Genomic DNA, 24,344 nt, shown 5'->3' on the forward strand with positions numbered 1-24,344 from the left:
GATGGGAAATTAGATTATGTGAGAAAGAGGTTCTTTAAATTCTTCTTGAAGTTCCTTTTTATTTTTGCATTTGCCTTTATTTTACAGGACAGTAGGGGTGAGACAGAGGGGAATAATTTTGGGACATGTCCCAGGTTGGGATTTTGAAAGTTTTGTACTGTACGATCATAGCAGTTTCAAATACAACTTAGGCCCATGTCCGTTCTGCTGGTTTCCCTATTAAAACTGTTGATTTTATTTTATTGTTCACTCCAAAGTAGTAAACTAATTTAAAATGTATGCTTATTTATATAATATCATGTTTTTTTATCTTTAAATGATGAATTATTTCATCCAAAATATTAAGACATTTAACAGGGACGGACCATTACATTTAATGGGAGCTTTTTAGTCTTTTCATTTAACCCCCAACTGTTTTCGACCATTTTACTGTTATAAGGATGTGTGTGTTCTCACAACTGGTCATACATTTCAATGAGAAACTTACAACTTTACATTAATTTGATAGGAAAGGCTTAGAGACACATATTCTCAGACACTGTTGTTCAATCACCAGACGGGTGATTATAGTTGTGTAAAACCTGGCTGAGCAGCATAGCGCAGTTTGAGCTGGAGCAGTAAAGCTATACTGCACATCTACCTGACAGAAAGAGAGAAAGAGAGAGAGAGAGCAAAAGAAAGAGAGCGCAAGGGAGCGTGCTCTCCAAGTGCAGGTTTCTGGGTTGGCAGCAGAGCGCGCGAATAGAACGTGGCACGCGGAATATTGGCCAAAATTACCGCGAACTCAAACATCATCAGGAGACGCTCAGAGGAAAGGAACGAGAACGGTCGACAACGCCTATTTCTCTGAAACGTTCAAATTATCCGGTAAGTCTTCGAGTTTATATTAATTCCACACAACTGTTGCCGCTGAATGCGTATATTTGTTTTCCTTAAGGACTTTGCCGAACGCTTTCGTAATAGAATGTGCTAGTTTTGTTTAAGGGACCGCGCTAATATTTTTTTCCCTTCAAATTTCTTTAGATAATTCACCTGTGGCTAAAACAAGCGGGTAGCACAAACTCTTTTAACAACTTTAAGAGGTTCTGCGCCAGTCATGTTTGTATTTACATATGTATTTGCAGGCTTGCACTTCCATCAGGTGAATTTAGCCAGTTAAGTGTAAAAAGCACTTCAAATCTGTTTACATCAAACCCAAATCACTGCGTCTGCTGCGCGCGAGACTGTCGTTCGTTATTTCTTGACAGCAAAGCCTTTCTTATTCAGGCAAGTTCTGTAATTCCATCTTTTGATGTTTTGAATGTTTATTAGAAGTTATAAGTGCAGTGGGCTCTTTAGTTGAACTGTCCTCTTTATTTGACGAGAAATGTGCATTGTTGAATTATGTGTGGTAGTGGTCAGAAATATGCGGGTCATTTATTAAAACAGGTAAATCCTTGCTGGTAATAAACAGGTTATTAGATTTTTTTGTGTTCCTTTTTTTCAGTCTGAGACATCATGTACCACCTGTAGCCCAAAGATGCACATAATGACATTTTAAGGGTTTTGTTTCAGCATCTGTAACTGACTGGAGTTTGTTCTGGATAACTAAAACATTGATATAATAATCCCATATATATGTTCTTCAGATTTAAGTGGTTTAGAAATGTACTACATATACCTAAATTGTGTAAATTAATGTCTGATACAAAGAGTGCTGCTGGTTCAAACTAGCACATTAACAGCAATACAAACATTTTCTCCTCTACTTTACTTTTACTTTATTGTGTTATATATGTCTATATGTGCAAGTGTGGTGTGCACCCAATGCGCTTTTTTGTGCGGAAATGGAACATACAGTGGAAGGTGTTACAACCCTCCCCATCAGGTCAGGCTTGATCATTTGTTTAAACATGTAGATGACAACAGACTCATGTGTGTCTGTGTGTGTATGTGTATAAAAGTCTATCTATATTATGCACACATATGTGTGTGTTTGTAATAATGTTTTGCAATAACTATGCACTTTTCCTATAGACTTCCAACATTTGATGAACGTTTAAACATTTTTATGTTTTTTTTTTCTTGTGGTAATGGAGCTTAACCTAGAATTTTCCTTTAAATGCTCTAAACCTGTAATTTAGTGGTCACAGTATTTTTTGAAAGGCCATTATTTCTTATGTAACAGTCAATGATTGTTGCGCTGTAGTGTATAACAACACATTCCGTTGTTTAGTTGTTACATTCTATGTTATTTTTTTACTCATGAAAGAGGAAAAGTTTTTGTCGTCAGTTTGTATTGTGTGTCCACCTCTTAATTTAATTTTAATTACCACCCCATAATGTTTAAAGGAGTTCATCTACTTTTTTTTTTTTTTTTTTTACAGATGATGATGATGATGTTATGGCATCAGTAGACAGAATATAGCAAAACTGACCTTGCTCTCTGTGGTTCCCATAGAAAATGAGCAAAAAGAAGCCCGGACACTGTGTTTGTGTCAGTGTCTGTACAGTATGTGTGTGTGAATTCAACCCACGGGCTAAAACACCACCCACCACCTCTGTTCAAAACACCATCCTGTTCTCCAGAGCTCTTAGCAGGGCCCGTCATCCCTTTATATAACATAACACCTGGCCCACCTCCACCCCCAGCCAACACCCGCACTGCATCAGAGGTGATAAACAAAAGCACCCCCCCCCCCCCCCCCCACTGCAGATTTCCCAAAACTAAATCAAAACAATACACTTGTATAATGGCTGACCACTGGCCAGAGTAGTTGGAGGTGTCAGATCTAGCCTGATCTTTCTATTTTTACTCAACAACCTGTTGATCATTTGTGGTTCAGATGGAGGCTGCCAAAATATACAATAGAACCAATTATAATCCAGTGGTTAGCTGTTAAGAGGGTCTAAATCTGTGTGCTTCTTCCACTATTCAAGTGCCTGTTGCGGAAATATTAGTGTCAGAGTTTTGGCTATTTCTAAGTGATGTTTTTTTTCTTTTTTTTTCTTTACATAATTTTGTAATATAAATTGCCATTTAAATGTTCAATATGATTTTAGTTCAGAAGAAATTAATACGTTTATTTAGATGCATTAGGATGCATTAAATTGTTCAAAAGTGACAAGAAAAGCCTTTGCAATGTTCCAAAAATTTATATTTAAAATAAATGCTGTTCTTTTGAACATTCTATTCATCAAAGAATCCTGAAAAAAAAAAAAAAAATAGAGTTTTCACAAAAATATTAAACAGCACAACTGTTTTTACCATTCATAATAATAAGAAATTAATGATTTAGGAAGGAGCAGGTGAAACTGAAGCCTGGAGAAATTACTGCTGAAAATGAAGAAACTAGAAAACAGTTTAAATTTGTAATAATTTTTCACAATATTGGTATTTTATTCTATATTTGATCAAATAAAATGCAGCCTTGGTGAGCATGAGAGGCTTTTTTTTAAATTGTACAGTATGTGTTTGTTTATGTGCAATTTTGTGGAAAACAGAAAATAATTGTTTAATTCTGACCTTTTCACAAGGTCTCCATGACCATGGAACACCAGGAAGTGTCAGAGAATTTTGACTGTAGGCCTGGAAAATCATTTAAATGAATCAAATTTGGGTTTTTAAATACGTGAATATATAGTGATTATAACTTTATTCTAAGAAAAAGCTCTAAAATGTTGAATTGGCTAGAAACTGCCTAGAGCAAGAAAGTGCAGTCTTTATGATTCTTTTTTTAAGTCTTCATCCACAAATTATGAATGACTGGGAAGAGTCATACAAATTCATTGTTCAAAAGCTTTATAAAGAAGAGAAAATAAAGCAGTTTAAAAAGTAACAATGCAATTAATAATAATAATGCAAATAATGTAATGTAGAAAATGCTACAGAATTCCTGTTTTAGTTGTGAATAATGGAGAGATACAATGGCAGAAACCATACAGCTTTGTCTTTAAACAGCAGTACTGTCATAACTGTCATGATTTAGATTTAATCACCTACAGGAACATATCTATAAAATAAGTGCTTAACACAGTGTTACTATTGCCATAGCCGGGAGAGACAGCTTTTATCATGGGAGAAACGTCACTGAGATGCAGCCTGTGTGTGTTTGAGATAGTGAGATCTTGTCTGTTTTATTTCTGTCTAAATAGAAACCTCCAGTTGACACCAAATTCCCTGGAGCTGCTTCTAAGCATATAAAATAAGAGGACGAATATCACTGTGTCTGCGTGTGTGTGTGTGTGTGTGTGTGTGTGTGTGTGTGTGAATGAGAGAAGCAGAGAGGCAAATAGAGAGATGGATTGGAGTAAAAATTACAGAAGACAAATAATAGGACTGAATCTACAGTTTCTGAGTTTTATGGGGGACCTTGTTTAAAAAAGCATCACACACGACACATGCCCTCATGACCTAGATTTATGCCCCTGCCTGGAGTGTCTCAATCTGTCCTGTCTCCTGACAAAGACACTTATTTAGAACTGATAACTTTATTTAACATGAATATGAAATGCAATCAAATGTGTTTAAACTGTTGGACTGTCAATTTTACATTTACATTCTATTTTGAATTTAAAAAAAATACATAGATAAAAAATAACTTTAATTTCCTTGGTTAAGGACAGTAACTCGGCTTCAGAGAGTGACTGTCCAATGTCAGATATAAAGGGGAATGTAAAATGAAGATGTTAATTAATATTTTATCCACCCACTCATTTCATGTAGTCAACATTTCCATCATCATCTGGGGATGGATTAGTACATGCAGGTCTAATGGAGCTGGGATCCGGTCAGTGGATTTGAGTCATTAGTTTCACACAAGTTCAAGGGACATTAAAGCACCATATCTGCGTAATACTTCCAGTAACAGTAGATAATAGTTTTAGAGAGTCCATTTATTTTTAGTATTAACATTAGCGTGAGCACAGTTTAATCAGATGTTCAGTTGGATTTCATTTATCATAATATCTTTCTTTTTTATGTAGTGTTGGTTTTCATCCAGTCGTGAAAATTGAGTCTCTGTCTTTGTAAACCAGGTCTTATATTATAATTAGATTATCTTATAATTAGAGTTTTGGCTTTAATGGTGTCTCTTTTTTAGGTTTAGGTTTATAGTTTGAAAACATAGTTTGGGTTAGCAGTGATAATATGGAAGCCTGGTGTCGTAATGTGGAGCGCTCGGAGGGAGATGTTTTATCATATTACCAGCATTCGGGAGTTATTGCTTGCTGCTAACATACCCATCACCGATTCCAAAAACTAGCTCTAACGCAGCAAGAGAGCAGTCTGATGTAAGACATCCAAGTTAGAGCTGGAGAATTTGAGACTTCTCTTGAGAAGTGTTGTTGTGGTTCTCTCACTGCAAGCTAATACTTGAAAAGCAGCCATGGAATAAAACAGAGCAACATCTTTGCTTTTGTAGTCTGTTGGAATCCAGAAGCTATTGCTTTTCCCTCCTTTTTTGTTGCCTGGGAAACGGTGTTATCATGAGGCGGGTGCTTGTTGTTAAGTGATCCACCCTCAATGTTTTTCGGTGGAAGCATGCCCAGAACAGCCAGGAAATGAAGTTAACTGAGCAGTTCTCTTTGTTCAGTGCCATGGCATATCTCATTTCTCTCATGTCTGTGAAGAACATTTTCTGAGAATTATGGGATGCGCAGAACTAAAAAACAAATAACTTTCTTTTATTACTGATGACACAAAGCCCTCTTATTTTCCAACCTCAGCTACCTGTAGAGATCAATTTTCATGATCCAGGCAATTCCTGTAGAATAATCATTTCATGATTGATTGATTTTTTTTTGCACTGATACTTACAGATTTATTTGGAGGAATGATTGCATTGCTTTATGTCTTTATTTAATTTCTTCAACTAATAGTTGCATTATCTTTATTAACCGTACAGTATATTTGATAATAGGCATTTTTGACACCAAGTTTGCCCTTAAGTGTTTTGTCTCCTGCAGTTGAATACCAACACTAAAACAGAAAAAATGGCTTCTTTTTTTTATTGTTTTGATTTGAGTTTTCACATTCTGTTTTCTCTGAATCTGTGCACAGTTGAGCTTAACCCATCTGTCACAGCACAGATCATAATCTAAGAAACTTCATTTTTCATAACTCAATTTTGAAACTGCATTTTGCTTCTGCACAGCGGAATAGTACAGTGGGATTTCTCACACACTCTAAAAATCAGGAATCTGGAGTCTGGAAGTTTTAGTCATATTCCAAGAACACCTTAGAAAGAGATTTTCATGAGTGCTTAAATGTCGAATTGTTTACTTGCGTTGTGCAGTGCTGCACAATAAGCAGCTCCCCTCCTCTTGAATCCACCAGCCCAACAACTGCTGGCTGTACTCTAAAGCAACTGCACTGTACTGTACCACTGCATTTATGTATGACTGTAACCAAGGCAACAAACAACATAAGGAACAGAATGGACAGATTAACAGACTGGGTGTGAAGCAAATCCAGGGTTCTTAATACACACATAATTCTTCCAATTAGCCATTCCTCAGAGACACAACGCAAGTCTTTTTGGGAAGGTTCTGACTGCACCAGTTTGTGGCATTTTGGAGGTATTATAGACAGGTAAGATAAGATGCACTGCCTTCTTTGAAGCTTGTATTCATTACGGCGTGATGTAGGGGTGCTGAGGGTGCTGCAGAACTCCCTGGCGTGCAGCCCAAGAAAAATGGGGGTGCTGGGGGTGCGGTGTTAAAAATAAATAAATGAAAATTTTGTAACAGAAAATAAATAAAACTCATGTTATTAATTTGTATATTCATTCAAATTAATGGAAAAAGAAGCCTAAACCTACAATGACAATAAGCAACAGTAAAACATGAATTAAGTTGAATCAAAATGATTGTGAAAGTCAATCGTTTCAACTTAGGAAGTCGTTTGTTGCCATGACTTTTTGATCATATTATTACCTGCACCATACCCAAATCAAGAATTAATGACCATTTCTACAGCATCGGAAAGATACAGCAGAGAAAGATCGAGAGCGTCTGTTTACCTCAGCAGCAATTCAGTATTAGTAGCTACAATGGCAAGTTCGCATAGGCCTATATTAAAAATCTAACTTTTATTAACAAAATGAATAAGACATGCTTGTATTGTGCTCTTTGATGTTGTCCACTGAGTCTCAGGAATGTTTTCAAGCACATTCCATATGACCATTACACTAGAAAAGTAGAGTTTTAATGTGGATGAAATGTGTTTAATTATTGTGTAGTGAGTTCCAGCATCATGATTTGTGTCAGAATTCTCCTTGGTGTAAGGGAGGGAGTTTTTTTGTGTGTGCGTCTTGGTGCTGTACTAAGCCATCTGGCACCTACTGTTTCACCACAGCTTGATAAGATTCACCCTTTGAAGAGACCTATAAATCCTGCTGTCTGTTAGGCCTGTGGTGGCCATCTACAGACCTCTATCTCTAGAAATCTGGTGTGTTGCATTATATAATAGTGGAACGTGAGATATGACATGTTTTTGACAGATTATGAGAAATTCTGTTCTCAGGCTTGTGTACCTTTGATTTTAAATGTATTTTAAACATGTATTTTTGTTTAATAATTACTGTAGGTTTTGTTAACAGTGTACTTGGCAGAAAAGGGATTCACATTTGGTAAATTAAGTCATACCTTCCTCAGATTATTTGCTTTAAACATCATTTACCTATACCTTAGGTTGCTTGATACTTTTTTCCTAGGAGCACGGGAGGAGTTTTTTGTGGAAATGTCAAAGTAAATGAAACAGCTGTCAGTATCTGTTGCAGTTAAGCTGGTTTAGTTTAAAAGTTAATCATATAATTATCATTTATGAAAAAGCAAATGTGTTTGTGTGTTGTTTCGTTTATTTCTTTCCTGATTTTCCTACAGCAAATAAGCAACAAGTTATCATGCATATTTTGATTGATATTACATTGATATTGTAATCACGCAAATGTTTTGCTTTGGATCAGAATCAAAACTTTGCTCAGATAAACAGACGTGTCATCATGGCAGAGATGAGGCTGCATTTTTAGCAGGTTCACTCTGAGAATTAAAAATCTTCATAGAAAAAGTAATAAATGAAAATGAAGTGCAATAACTCATTTTCTTGGAAGTAAAAGTTTTCATCTCACTGGACTGATGGTTAACTGTGGAGGAGTGACAGCTCAAAGACATGAACTAAATCCTGGCTTTGTGTTTGTAAAGAGAGGTTATTTTTCCTTTTTCAAACAGTTCAAATGTTTAATGTATTACTATTTAAAAAATCATTTTGACAAGCTCTCAGAAAAGGACAAAAAAGACTGAGACGCTCTTATTAAGTAAATCTGAAAAGAATGCCTATTTCATATTCAGTCACTAATGCAAATGGATGGTGTATTTTTCCTCATTTGAGTCATATTATGAATAGCTTGCATTACTTTCACTGCACATCATGAATCCAACTATATTTCACAGCACAATATCATTGTGAAGAATATTGTGGATAATGTGGTAAATAACACCAGATAAAAGTGCTTTTGCTGTATTGGAAATGATAGACAAGTAAATGAGTTGTGAGCTCACTGTAAATGAGTTCAGTGCTCTGAATGTAGATTAGCTGGGGTTATATAGGGTTTATGCAAATTTCATTCTTCCTCCTGATTTATGTAAATCAGTGGGGTATTTATCTGATATATTAATACAATTGAGTGTAATATCTCGTAAAGATTGTAAGCTTGAAGTCTCAGGTCTTTTTCTAATGTCCATCATTAGTTCATAGCCCTGTGGGAAGGTCAGTTTAACAACTGGACTCCGGAAAGAACACAAGAGCATTAGTAATCCTACATCTAACTTTCAAACTTGTCAGTTTGATATTAAAAGGCTTTTATGTTTCATCCACATTTGAACAATTGAAGTTAATACATTTCTTAAAACTACTTGAAACCAAAAAAAAAAAAAAAAAAATCCCAGACTGTAGATTTCTTTGTTTAGGAAAAAGTTTCTAGGCCATTTACGTAAATGGGTGTAATCAATAAATTTCTTTTAGACTCAGAAGCTGCATTTAGGTTGCAGATTGATCTTTTTTGAGGCATCTGGATGTCTCAGGCTGTAAACATGATACATTTGGCCTTGAAATTTAATAAATAATTAGTCACCTAGCAGTTTTGTGTTATGGCAATAGTGTGGAAAGGGCTGACTGTACATTATCCCACTTATTACTCACCAAATAAATGAATGACAAATAACATGTAATAAATAAATAACATGTAATATTGACTTAAGTTTTTTATTTTATTTTATATATATATATATATATATATATATATATATATATAAATACTGTATATATACTGTATATATATAATTTAACTGTATATTATAGCTTCCACTAAAACAAAAAGGCAATCAATTACACTGTAAATTACAGTACAAATAGCCCAGCAACAAGAAAAATCTCCTCAGAAAAAATCCTTTTCACTTCAGTCGATAAATAAGATGAAAGATGATGCCAACATATCGGAGTGCTGAATGCCATGATTGTCCAATCAGAATCAGGTATCCAGAGATCTATGTAAAAGAAGCGTTTATAATGTCCATGATTATGCACAATCACATTTTGTCGTATGATTGGGGACAATTCCCTTGTTTTTAATCAAGCCTCAGCTTTCATGGCCAGAGAACATTTACAACACACAGCCTAATGCTATGATTGTGCCAAATGAGAGACACAACAACATGATGCACCATCAATTAGATTACTAAGTACCCATTTCTAAAAATAAATTCATCCATATGAATGTGTTTTGATAAATAATGTCTGTCTCCGTTTGTTGACTCACAGCTAATTGATGTTATGTCTCTTCATTTGTTTGATTGCTGCAAGAGAGCATGTTTTTTAGCTAAGAGGAGAATAAAACACACTTGTTATGGCCGATGGAGGCTTGATGGCCAATTTAGTGTAGTAAATGCTCAAATGGCACTTTGCTAATTGAACGTAGACAGACACATAATGGAATTACAGGACAAATTGTAGCAGGGTTATTGTAAGACATTGATGTCTATCTCTTTGTTTCCACAGGCAAATCTGTCTGGTTTTAAATTTCTTTTGCTTTTCTGTGTCATTTTGTGTATGTTTACTAATCTACGGAAGTTCTAAGCGGCCATGCATTATTATAATTTTTCTGTGTTGTTTTCTCGTGATCACGACTTAATTTTCTCGTGATCTCGACATAACGAAAGTTGTTTTGTAGTTATCACGACTTAATTTTCTCGTGATCTCGACATAACGAAAGTTGTTTTGTAGTTATCACGACTTAATTTTCTCGTGATCTCGACATAACGAAAGTTGTTTTGTCGTTATCACGACTTAATTTTCTCGTGATCTCGACATAACGAAATTTGTTTTGTGGTTATCTGGACATAACGAAAGTTGTTGATCTCAACCTAAAACCCGTTTTCTCACGACGTAATTGTAGCTATAGTGAGAAAATCAGGGTCGCTATATTGTCTTCGACGATAAAGTTGCAGACCCGACAGCCTCCTTCTCAAGTGTCGAACACTTATGTGTAAGTCGTCAATCACTGACAGACACAGAGCTAAAATGTCCGAGTATGAATATGCATGACAAGTATTCTATCATGGATCAATGTAGTCGGTCACACACACAACACCTTCAATATTTGGGATGGTACTTATACCATATTTTTATTTTTATTATTTCAGTTTGAGTGAGTCCCTGATCAAAGTAAAAGCGAATACGATCATCCATGATGCTGCGATGATGCTGCTTCTATAGCATTTTCTTATGCCGAATACACAGAGAAAATTAAGTCGTGATAACGACAAAACAACTTTCGTTATGTCGAGATCACGAGAAAAATTAAGTCGTGATAACGACAAAACAACTTTCGTTATGTCGAGATCACGAGAAAAATTAAGTCGTGATAACGACAAAACAACTTTCGTTATGTCGAGATCACGAGAAAATTAAGTCGTGATCACGAGAAAACAAGACAGAAAAATTATAATAATGCATGGCCGCTTAGAACTTCCGTACTAATCTGCTCAGAGGACATTTTATTGCTGAAATGTTGCACTTATAGTTTAAGAGACTTAATTGAGTTCTTATAAATGTTTGTTTAGTTGTTTTTAGATGTTTAAAGTAGAAACAAAATGAGATAATGCTGAATAGCAAAGTGTTGTATTTCTAGAATCCCTAACTTTGATGTTTTGGCAAATCTGAGCACAGTTTGAGACATTGTTGATCACAGAGACAAAAGTCTCAATTTGCTCTCTTTAAACTCATTGAGCAGATCTCGTTTATGTTTTATCTTTCTGATGAGTGCTTTCAGCTTAATGGTAAAACCATAGTACAGTTATTCAGTCAAGGTAAACTCATGCCATCGCACGAATGAATCCAAATATCATTATTTGTTTGAACAGTGCTGGTTCTGAAACCCTTCCAAAATCTTATTTGATGTTAAGCTCAGTAGGCAGCTTTAGTTAGGAACACTATATGGCTTTGCAGAATGTCTTATAGAAAAGGCTGAGTGACAGCAAATGTAGACACAGCTGGCAGCTCTGCAGAGAGAGAGCCAAACAATGCCCTAGGCTTCAAACTGAATGTTCAGCTTTGCAGAGCACAGACAGCTTCCACGGCGAGGAGACACATGCGCACACAAATACTGAAGCTGGATTACATAATTGATCAGAAACAAGGTAAAAGGGTTATATTTTGTCTATTGCTTTCTAAAGACAAAATATAAGAAGCAGAGATGACCCTATAATCCTTAGAGGATTTCGACGAGCGTCTAAATGTGTTATCTCCCTGCTGATGGAAGCTTGAGTAACTCTTCAGCAAGAAATGTTTAGAAGAGTTTTTCATTTACAAATTTGCTCACCAGAAATGTGCTTACAAATGGCAACAGATTTCCTTGGTGTCTCGCATCTTCCCTTTTCCTGACTTCTGCAGCCAAAGAAAAAGTGCAGCTGCCACTGAGACAGTATTGTCCAAATTATTCTTTTATATGTTTATTGTGTTACCTAATGGACTCGATTTAGTTTTATTACTTGCAATGATTGCATTTTTGCATGTACTTCAGATGTGCTAAGACCGTTTCTGGGAAAATGAAGAAAAAATATTAATTGAATCTCTTAATATCTTTTTCCTAGACAGCAGTGAGTTTAAATGGAGAGCAAATCGAAACTTGAGAAATTTCCAAAGATTTCAGTGTGAACTCAAACATGTTTTACTATATATACTATAGAGTTATGCTTTTAAAATTCATTTTATGGTCGCTAATAAAATAAATATTCCTCTTGGTGCTTTTTTGCAATGTGATGACACAGAAATGTCCTGCATGAATGTAATTGAGCTTTTGGTCATGCATTTATTTTAGTTGAATAGACCTTAGTCAGGTTAGATGCCATACTGAATTTTAGAGATGCACCGGCCATCAATTAGAGCCGACTGATTTTTGCTCAAAAACCTGTGATTGGCAACCTGCTTTTTTGTTTTATTTCAGCTGATCTCTTTTCCAGAGTTTTTTTTAAATTCCAGAAATACTGTCAGCTGAACAATTGGTATATTGTTAAACAACAGTACAATCCATTAAACGCACTGTACTTGCATACCTCGTCTCAATCCATCCCTTACACTCGTTTCCATTCATGTCAAAAATTTAATATGGCGCTACCGTAACTAAGGTCTATCAATATTTTTAGATGAAACATGGTTTTAAAATCAAAATTGGAATGGTAATACCTGGTTACAAAAAATACTAACAAAGCGAAATCAATAAAAATAAATAAAAAGCTTGCCACAGGCAAATAGAGTTAATCAAAATGGTAGCATGCACACTAAACATTCCCAATTTAGTTTTTTAAACATCTCTTCTCCACACTGTCTTTAAAGTGCTTCTCTCCCCTCATTACCATGCATGTATTGGCCTTGCAAAGCCAGTGTCTCCTGCAATCATAGGGGCCAAGGGGAGATTAATTAGAGACCTTGGTGCTCCTGTGACGGGCAAAGCAAACAGCCTCTTGCTCAGCCTGTAATTTATGTAATGCCTTTTTTACTGTGGATATCAGGAATGGCCTTTTTTTGGTCGATACTCTGGCACTGGGTGGTAATGATGCTTCAGTCTACTCTCCTGCCTTTTCTGGACTATTCTTGGAGAGTGGAGGAGAGAAAATAGGATGTTTTTGTACTGTAACATCAAACAAAGAGTTTCAGAGTAAGTTCAAGCCCGGCAGAGTTCAGAGGCGTGCAGTGCATGTGAACTATTGTGCTGGTTTTTGTCTTGGTTCTTTGTTAATGTTGAAAGCCCAAAGCCTTTAGAGACAAAACTCTTGTCACATTATCCGGTCGAGCTTCAGTGCGATTGAGGTCTATCATGGTGTTTGGCAAATTGTTGGGTCAGACCAGAGTAGCGGTGCAATTGTACTGCCAATTGCTTGTGTAATTGCTTGTTTGTGTGAGGCCTTTTTGCTGTTTGTTTCAGTGCGTTGTACTGCCATAGATAATGGCTGTCCTCCCAGCTCTCAAAAGAGTAAAGCAGCATTTTTAGAAGAATTGGCAACAGTTTTGAGAGTCTATAGGCTCTTCTGAGAAGATTAAACTAACGGAGTGTCACATGATGTGCTGCATAAGGGGAGTTTAGCACTGGTAGGGGTCTGTGGGATTTTAGGCTCTGCGGGTAGTGCATTTAGATTTGAGCACTTTGTTCTTCTTTGGTTGTTTCACTAGTTCTCTAGTTAATTTTAATGTTAAACCCTGTAGGGTTTATTACCCAAGGAATACCCCCTAGGAAACCTCCAAAATAAGTGCACATTAAAGCAAGTACTAACACAAAGAGAAAATGCTAAGCTATCAAGCTTTCTAGTGCTTATATAAAAAAATGAATACGTCTTTGATGGCCAAATTATATTATTTTTTAGTCTAAAATTGACTGCAACTGAAAGAGCAACCGTCTTGGTATCAGATCAAAAAGAAAAAAAGTAATCTTGTCCGTTGTACTTAAAAATCTAATTTGGTTGAAAGTTTCACTCAGACATACAGTATATCATATTGCAGATAAAATGGGTCACAGCCTCGTTTTGTCTTACAGACATTATTTACCCAGAACTGAAAATTGTCATCATTTACTCACCCTCATGTCAAACTTGTATGAGTTTTTTCCCTGGAATACAGAAGAACTTATTTTTAACTCTTGTGCTGTGCAGATAATCATTTACATAATTTGGTGTTCTAGGTCAAAACTGCCAGGACTTTTAAAGATTGCTTATAAATCTTTCATTATTTCATTAAACTATATTATTACTAAATCAGCATTTTTTTTCAACTTGTCCTAGAGTTCTATTTTATATATATATAGTTATGGTTACGCTCCACGAAGGACAGCAGGAACCAGCGGGTAAGTAGAAAACAGAATCTTTAATAACACAAGAGATACAATAAATCATTCTATAAACCACGTAAGCATAACTTTAAGACTTGACAAAGACATAAGGAGAACTGAGGACTTATAAAGACCGGGGAACACAGGAGCAAACTAGATAATTAACAGAAAACAGGTGAAAGGACTAAACGATGATTACTAATTAACTAAACCAGAACAGGAAGAACCAAATAAGGGCAAAAGGGGACTAAACAGAAACAGACACGTAACATATATATATATTAGGGCCGGGACTTTAACGCGTTAATTTAGATTAATTAATTACACAAAAATAACGCGTAAAATTTTTTTAACGCATTTTAATCGCACTTATTTTTGCACCGCGGAACGTTTCTCACTGGATGCGTTTCGGCGGACCGATTATACTGGAGCACCAACTAGCGTTCAGACCAAGGCTGTGTCCAAATTCAGGGTCTGCATCCTCCTTAGGATCCTTCCTACCCGGTTGAAGGAGGAGGGATCCTCCGACGTCCGCAAAACCCGGAAGTCGGTGTTTGTGAATTTGGACAGCCTACCCTTCTTTCAGTTCCCTCCCTTACCCGTTGCTCATATCCTGTCGCCTAGCAACCGTGACAGCGCCAAGCAAGAAGCGGGAAAATGGACAAACAAAGAGTTATTCTCCTCATTTGAATTCTTTTGGAAGAAATAAAGCAATTAAATAAATTAAATACTTTCTTTGCTCGTTGTCGGAGAGTTTTTTATATCAGACTACAAGACAGTCACATCCAGGTAAGCCATTATAGCCTATTTTTATTTGTTTTTAAGTATTCTACTAATTTCTCCTACAAATTCATTGAGCCGAAGCATAAACTTTAGCTTGTTTTGTCAGAGAAACTCCTCTCCCACTCCGCTACCGCTCGCTTCGTCCGCCATTACGCTCTGCCGAAAAGAATTGTGGGATAGGTAGGACGGGAAAGGATCCACCACACCCATCCTTCCAATTCGGGGAAAAGGAGGACGTATTTGTGGGCCACATTTGAAGGATCCTACGAAGTTGGACAGCCTTCGTCGCGGCGCTGTGACGTAACATCCTTCAAATGAGTACTCCGAAGGATGCAGACCCTGAATTTGGACACAGCCCAAGGGTGCTTCTCAATATCCCTCCTCGCTTCCTCGCTCCTCCGTCCTCCATCCTATGACCCGGAAACCGATCAAGCTTAGCCATCTTGAAGGACATCTCAATTCTCTAATTGCACCGTGAGGAGGCGAGGAACGAGGAGTGAGGAGCCTTCCAAAGGAGCTATGAGCGAGGATACACAGGTGTATCCTATGCGGAAGTCTTTTTCATCGAAAAACCTGACGCACGTGTAAATTCTCCTTCCCCTTCTCATCTGTTGTAATAATTTTTAATTTATGTTTTACCTTTGCAATTTAAATAAACCATACATGTCATATATTTCAACAGGGCATCTTGCTTTATTAATGTTTATTTTGAAAGTCTTAAAAAACAAACTTTAACAACATAAGGGCAGATCCATTTTGCGCAGCTGATGACGCTCTAAAGTGATGCTAAAGGGAGTGAGGATATATCATTTCACTTGATTCAATTCCTCCATCCTCGCGTCTTTTATGTGCATCCTTCCCTCGTATCCTGAAGGGGTGGAGCTAAGATGCGAGGAAAGGACGCAAGGAAAGGAAACGAGGATGCACAAATAAGAATTGAGAAGCACCCCATGTTTTATTTTGATAGGACCCAAAATCACTCTTATCATTTGATATCCTAATGCAAATAATTGGAGATGAGTGTCATTTATCTATCTGGTGTCCCTGCGGTCTTTTCCTTTCGCTTGCTCTCAGATCTGTCATAAATAAGCATGATTACTGCATGTTCAAAGAATCTGAATTTTTCAGAGCTACTTCCTGCCACAAGTGGAAATTGTCACTTTTGGAATAAATTGTAGGCATCACTCATGTGTGGTTATGAGAGTGCTGTCTGCCAAATCTCTCTCTCCCCCTTTTTCTCGCTCTCAGATAAATGAGAATTTATTCCTCCTCTTTGAGTTCTGGCTTAGATGGAGAGAAAAGCACAGGGTCGCGGAGCTCACTCGAAGCTCAATGGAAGAAAGAAAGAAACAACTGCGTGCATTTTAATTGTCAATGAATGAGCGGCATCTCAAGGCTTCACGGAAAAAACTCTCTTCATAATTTATTAAATTCACACCATCATGAACATGCACATCAGTGGCATTCCAAAACATACACAATTAAAATGTGCACTCAAAAATTCTCTAGTCATCAACGATATTGTACATTGAGAGGCTGATAATTTGCTTGGTAATGTCGAATGTGGGGTACAGGACGATTAGACTTTGTTTTTGTCTAATAATTGCTGTGACTGTTTGTGGTTATGGTAACCAAGGCTGTATTTATTTGATCAAAAACAGTAAATACAGTAATATTATGAAACATTATTTCACTTTAAAATAACTTTTCTATTTAAATATAGTTTAAAATTTAAAATAGCTGTTTGATATATATATATATCTGAAATCTGATATTTGATGATCTGAAACATTAAAGTGTGACAAACAAATTTAAATATTAATCAAAGATAACACAAGTAAACACAACATGCAGTTTTTGAATGAAGTTTTTTATTATGAAGGGAAAACAAAATCCAAACCCACATGGCCCTGTGTGAAAAAGTGCTTGCCCCCTAAACCCAATAACTGGTTGGGCCACCCTTAGCAGCAACAACTGCAATCAAGTGTTTGCGATAACTTGCAATGAATTTTGGCCCACTCATCTTGGCAGAATTGTTGTAATTCAGCCACATTGGAGGGTTTTCGAGCATGAACCGCCTTTTTAAGGTCATGCCACAGCATCTCAATAGGATTCAGGTCAGGACTTTGACTAGGCCACTCCAAAGTCTTCATTTTGTTTTTCTTCAGCCATTCAGAGGTGGATTTGCTGATGTGTTTTGGATCATTGTCCTGCTGCAGAACCCAAGTTCGCTTCAGCTTGAGGTCACGAACAGATGGCCGGACATTGTCCTTCAGGATTTTTTGGTAGACAGCTGAATTCATGGTTCCATTTATCACAGCAAGTCTTCCAGGTCCTGAAGCAGCAAAACAGCCCCAGACCATCACACTACCACCACCATATTTTACTGCTGGTATGATGTTCTTTTTCTGAAATGCTGTGTTACTTTTACGCCAGATGTAATGGGACACACACCTTCCAAAAAGTTCAACTTTTGTCTCGTCAGTCCACAGAGTATTTTCCCAAAAGTCTTGGGGATCATCAAGATGTTTTCTGGCAAAACTGAGACGAGCCTTTATGTTCTTTTTGCTCAGCAGCGGTTTTCGTCTTGGAACTCTGCCATGCAGGCCATTTTTGGCCAGTCTCTTTCTTATGAGGCCTGCAAACACTTTTTCACACAGGGCCATGTGGGTTTGGATTTTGTTTTCCCTTCATAAAAAAAATCCTTCATTTAAAAACTGCATGTTGTGTTTACTTGTGTTATCTTTGTTTCATATTTAAATTTGTTTGATGATCTAAAACATTAAAGTGTGACAAACATGCAATAAAATAAAAAATTAGGAAGGGGGCCAACACTTTTTCACACCACTGTATATATATATATATATATATATATATATATATATTATACATACACACACACACACACACACACAATATTACAATGTTATTAGAAAATATTAGTGGCCATGTAAAACTCATCAATATGGTGCTAGGGTATTTAGAGTGGTTGCTAGAGTATTTTGGGTGTTTTTTTATTTTTATTACTGCCACAAATTTTATTCTGGTCCCTAGAAATAGCTTGGGTATAATATAATATAAATCTGTCAGCAACCAAACAAAAATCATAAGTTCAGTTGCTTAGAGAAATAATAGCACCCCTCTCCTCAATAAATGTCATGGTTTGAGATGTCCATATCATTAATTTCCATGACATGACTTTTGAAGGACCATTAAATAACTTTTTTGTGTTTGTTTTCTATGGTAGGAGCAGCCATGCCATTTGGCTGTTTGACTCTGGGAGAGAAGAAGGACTACAACAGTCCTTCAGAGGTCACCGATAAGTATGACCTGGGACAGGTAGTAAAATCGTAAGTACCAATCTTTGGTTATGTCTACCTTTTGTTTTGCTCTTGTGTATTGTATTCTTTTTGTGCAAAATATATGCTTCTAAATTTTCAAATTTTAATATATACTTTTTTTTCTTTGTGTAAATTAGATTCTAATTCCCAGATTTTCGATGTTGACTCAACAGCACTGTATATGTGTTTTTATCATCTTCATTAACAGGGAGGAGTTTTGTGAAATCTTCAGGGCAAAGGACAAGAACACACTGAAAATGTACACCTGTAAAAAGTTCCTGAAGAAAGATGGAAGAAAAGTACGAAAAGCAGCCAAAAACGAGATCCTCATCTTGAAAATGTACGTTTTCCATGCAGGTTATTTATACGATCCACATTTTAGCAAAGAAAGGTGCTTGCAGATGGTGCTCAGTGTTGAAATTTGTTCAACAAGAGTAGCAGAATGCAGTCGACTCTTTACTATGCAAATGATTTTATTTTTGCAGATAGTCATGATTTCTTTTCACTTTCTACTCTGCTTCCTTTCACAGTGTCACAGTTTCTCTCTTGCTTTCTCTCTGTCTCTCCCCGCAGGGTGAAGCATCATAACATCCTCCAGCTGGTAGATGTCTTTGAGACGAGAAAAGAGTACTTCCTCTTTCTGGAGCTGTAAGTGCTTTGAGATTTTCGTATGTGAGAGTGAATAAGAAAGTACAAGAGTGTGAATGGATATGTTTTGCATTTATTGTGTTTAGATTTTAAAAATGAACCAAAATGATAGGGATGTGGAATATAGAATACACTATTTTGCCTATAATATAGTGGATTATTTATTTATTTATTGTTTGAGATTGGGTTGTAGTGGAGACCATATTTTTTATTCTTCTTTATCTTTATCCTGTTACTATTGTAGCAGTCCAGTCAACAGGTTAAGCAAATAAAAACATAAAAAATTCATTTGCCACTGGCGTTTTCAAACTGCAACTGGTTTAAATGTTGACAGAATTTTCATTTTTTTTAGATGAACAATTTTTTTTATGTAAAGATGCATTTGGACTTGCTTCTTGAGCATTTCTTTCTATAAACTAAAAAGTTTTTTCACAGTCATTATATTACAAGGGAAATTTTGACTCTCACATGAATATTTGGCTTGGCTGTTTATCATGTTTTTTTTACTTCAGGGCCACAGGAAGGGAGGTGTTCGACTGGATCTTGGACCAGGGCTACTACTCAGAACGTGACACCAGCAATGTGGTCCGGCAGGTGCTTGAGGCTGTGGCTTACCTGCACTCTCTTCACATCGTTCACAGAAACCTAAAGGTGACTTGAGGCTTTACTACCATCTAATGGTCTCCACATGGTATTGCACCAGAATGCAACCTCAGCCTCAGACTACAACATTTCATGAGACAAAGGTTGATTAGCTGCACTAAAGTGTTCATTTATTTCAAAGAAATATTCATTCTAAAAATCATAATATTATCAATGACATGTCTTGCAACTTGTTTTTTAATTAAATATATAACATTTCTGATTCTTTTAAAGGCTTCGCTAGGTGAAGTGTTCAAGGTTTTATACAATGATTGCATTTACTACTATATTTTCTCACCCTGTCAGCTGGAAAATCTGGTCTACTACAACCGTCTGAAGAACTCTAAAATTGTAATCAGCGATTTTCACCTGGCCAAACTGGAAAATGGTCTTATCAAAGAGCCATGTGGCACACCAGAATACCTTGGTAAGAAAAAGTGTCAAATCTTTCAGATGCAACTGCACCCTATATTGTGAATTATGGTTATGAATATAAATATACTGATCAAATTATAATATATTAGTGTCAATGATGTAAAACTAGTTATATATTAATTATAACTATATAGAAATAATAATGCAGTAAATTAAATTCAAAACACCTTTCATCATTCCTGAATTGCAATTTAAAAACATTTATTTTTACTATCACAAATGTGTAAAATATTTTTGAAATAATGATATGTGACCCTGGACCACAAAAGCAGTCTTAAGTGTCAATTTTTCGAAATTGAGAATTTTACATAATCTGAAAGGGGAATAAATAAGCTTTCCATTGATGTATGGTTTGATCGGACAATATTTGGCCGAGGTACAACTATTTGAAAATCTGGAATCTGAGGGTGCAGAAAATGTAAATATTGAGAAAATCGCCTTTAAAGTTGTCCAAATGAAGTTCTTGGCAATGCATATTACTAATAAAAAATGAAGTTTTGATATATTTATGGTAAGAAATTTACAAAATATCTTCATGGAAAATGATCTTTATTTAATATCCTAATGATTTTTGGCATAAAAGAAAAATGGATAATTTTGACCCATATATTTTTGGCTATTGCTACAAATATACCCCAGCGACTTAAGACTGGTTTTGTGGTCCAGGGTCACATATGTGTACACTAAAGTTCATTCAAGGTCTTCATGTTTGCACCACTTGAGATTGTAGTCATTACATCATAAATGTTTTGCAAAAAATGCATTAAACTAACATTAGTACCAAAATGACACGTCTAAGAACACTATTATATAATAAAGTGTTTTGCACTATGTTATATATTTGCGTTTGACTCATTATCATAATTCAGGCTTTCTCTTATAGCTCCAGAGGTGGTCGGCAGACAGAGATATGGCAGACCGGTGGACTGCTGGGCCATCGGGGTGATCATGTACATCCTGTGAGTTCATGCATCATCATCTATATACATTTCATTCATTGTGTGAGATGGTCCAACATATTAATTTCATTGTGCTCTTGAACCAGATCTTTATTTATTAGTAGACACCATAGATGTCTGTTTTGGAGTCACTTGCCCAACACGTTCTTGAGTTCATCAGCATGTACGTTCCATATCCTGTTGTCACATTGCGTGTTAGATCATCATTGCCACTCTGTAAGTGCACAGTATTTCTTGTATCTGTTTCTCTAATCCCTCCTCAACAATCAATTGTCATATGGTGTTATGGTCCTAATTAACCCCTTGCCCTGGGAAAATGTAATGCTCTGCTCATATTATTATTCTCAACAGACTGTCGGGAAACCCACCTTTTTATGATGAGACAGAAGATGACGATTATGACAATCATGATAAGAACCTGTTCCGGAAAATTCTGTCTGGAGACTATGAGTTTGACTCACCCTATTGGGATGACATCTCAGATTCAGGTACAGTACACAAATCACTGTACAGCAGGTGTGAGATGGATCTGTGGGATTCTGATCAGAACACAAATTCAACTATTCAACAAATTCTTTGCAGCAAAAAGCCTAGTTGCATGTTTAATGGAGGTGGATCAGGACCAAAGACTGACAGCACAGGAAGCCATCAATCATGAGTGGTAAGGAGCCCTTGCCAGTACAGAATCTGCATTTTATAATTTATCTATAGTTTAATTAAAAAATAACAGCTATGAATCTTTTTTGTTTTGTTTAGGATATCTGGAAATGCAGCCTCAGACAAGAACATCAAAGATGGTGTTTGTGCTCAGATTGAGAAAAACTTTGCTAAAGCTAAATGGAAGGTAAGGTCTTACTAACCTCATTTGTGCCAAATTTCAATATGTTTATGGACTAAAATATATTAATTTAATAATAATTTGAATTATTATTTTTAGTTATACATATTAAAACATTATTATTATTTGTTATCCAGAAAGCTGTCCGTGTGACCACCATGATGAAGAGACTCAGGGCTCCAGATCAGAGTGACTCTGGAGCCTCTAGTCCTGCAATGGGAGCCTCAGGTGGACCTGTTACTCCCAGCACCACCCCTGTTCCCCTGGCTGCCACACCAGTGCCTCCCCGCACCGCCCTGGATCACCCCGAGGCCCAGACACAGGAGGCCTCGGCTCCAATGCCGTGTAATGGAGAGATACTGACATCCCAGCAGCGTAGTGGGGAGACTAGGAAGGAATAGAATGACTGATTACATTTGGGCAAATAGAGCAGCACCTACACAGTACATACAGTATAAATTCATATCGAAATCTAATGGTGGAGCAAAGTTCAATTGTGCTTAAAAGCTTGATCGCCATTTTACATTTTCATTTGTGCAAAATGCTGTAATCTAGGAAGACTTTAAAATGTAAATCCCAGTCCCGTTATCTGTATTTTCTTATATAGAAATATTATTTGTTACTTCTGAAGTAATACTCCATGATTTAATTTCAATGATTATTCAAACCAATTTTAAAAAATCCTCATCAAACCTTTGCTACCATCTTTTTAAGGGTATTATACAAAATAAGATCCAGTACCCGGATGAAGCTTATTTATTTAGTTCTTAGATTTACTTTGAAAGATTTCATTAAAAGTTTATGTTGTTCAAATATTTTCAGTTGTATTTATTGCATACCTAAAACTTGCCAGTTTTTTTTTCCACATTGCAAAGAGCAAAGGAACATTTAAAAAACAAAACAGCCTCAAAAGAGGAATCTTAAAGCCATTAAATAAGATAATTAACAAACACAAACAAACAAAAGAACAATTAACACAGCAGAATATTATATATCTGCATCAAAAGAATGGTTGGACTTTATTGTAGAATTTCATTTGATCCAGAAGAGCCCAGCTGCTGAATTAAAATTCATATTAATATTTTGCGTCATAATATTGGCTTACCAGCAACTAAAACTGCTGCTGTACTTCATTGATGTACATGATGTTTTTTGTCAATACTATCATCATATCAATATAATCTTACTCAGTGTTTTTGTACTGCTGAATCATGTTTCTTTTGCTGTACAATCTTACAAGAAATTATGTAGCTCTTTTTGTCAATCTGCCCTTATATCCGTATTCTAAAGAGCACTGCATTTTATATAGAATACATCTGGTTTCATTGAGTCTGATATGTTGAGGCCTAAGGGTTTCCAAACGTTCTGTTAATGTGCAGTACAAACAAAGCAATATGAATATTGCTGTAATACTGTGAAACAGCTATAAAGGTGGTAAGATGTTCCTGCCATATTTCATACAGGCAGTCAAGCAATTTGCTCTCAATGGTTGTTTGTGTACTTGAACTTATATCTGTATATTATGTTCAGTTATTGTATTCTGCCTAAAACCCAGACCTTATTTTTACTGTCCATGTGGAGAGAGAGGAATCAAAATGTCCTAGACCTGCTAATCCTTCTGTAGCTCATGTCCATTATGGCATAGTTATTTGTTGTTTATTGTTTGTTTTAATTGATTGTCTTTGGCATGGTCACAATATACTCCTCATTGTATATAGCTTCACTGAGTTGTATCTGGTAGTATTATCTCAGTAATGTAAAAGGAACTATACACGGTACATTTTGACCTCTGTGTGCATTAGTTTGACCTCAATTGAAAACCAGAATATTCTCCTGTTTAGCCTATGTTTTCCTCTTTATGCACTGACGGCAGGCTCTGTAAACACTGAAATATATTTTCTGAGAAAAGTTTTCATAGAAGACAGAGCAGAAAACAAGTGATTAAAATGAGTAGAGTAAAATGTGTGATTCATCATTTTCATGTACTGTACCAGCTCAGCCTAATGTGTTTGTCACCGTTTGTGGCTTCTGTATTTTGTTACTCGATATGCAGAATAAATGTTTTTGGACAGTGTATGTTTCCATGGAGTTTCTTATTTCTGGTCTGGTACTAAATGTAAACAACATTTTGCATAAAGTCCTTATCTACATGTCCCCTGATTCACTGCAATTGCTATATTGTTTACAGTGAATGTGCATTGTCTTATAAAGCATTATGGCTGCACTAAAAATCCATATTACATGTAACACTTTTATTTATAATACATTTACAATATTTTTTGAAAGATAAAATTGTGTCTTATTTGCCGGCTTACTTTATCTTGTTTACTGAATTGTAAAACTA

The 24,344-nt window shown here is 36.1% G+C and overlaps 1 protein-coding gene across 1 annotated transcript; it reads left to right on the top strand.

Annotated features, from left to right (window-relative positions):
- Positions 1-736: 736 nt before the first annotated feature.
- camkva (CaM kinase-like vesicle-associated a) lies at positions 737-24,074 on the top strand. The gene is made up of 11 exons (XM_079378335.1): positions 737-867; positions 18,385-18,487; positions 18,687-18,818; positions 19,052-19,126; positions 19,639-19,777; positions 20,075-20,195; positions 21,087-21,162; positions 21,514-21,650; positions 21,745-21,823; positions 21,919-22,006; positions 22,138-24,074. Exons 2-11 carry the CDS (start codon positions 18,393-18,395, stop codon positions 22,399-22,401), a joined length of 1,206 nt encoding a protein of 401 aa, XP_079234461.1. The 5' UTR covers positions 737-867; positions 18,385-18,392; the 3' UTR covers positions 22,402-24,074.
- Positions 24,075-24,344: the final 270 nt, after the last annotated feature.

This window comes from Barbus barbus, assembly GCF_936440315.1.
Source record: "Barbus barbus genome assembly, chromosome: 25".
NCBI classification, from domain to species: Eukaryota; Metazoa; Chordata; class Actinopteri; order Cypriniformes; family Cyprinidae; genus Barbus; species Barbus barbus.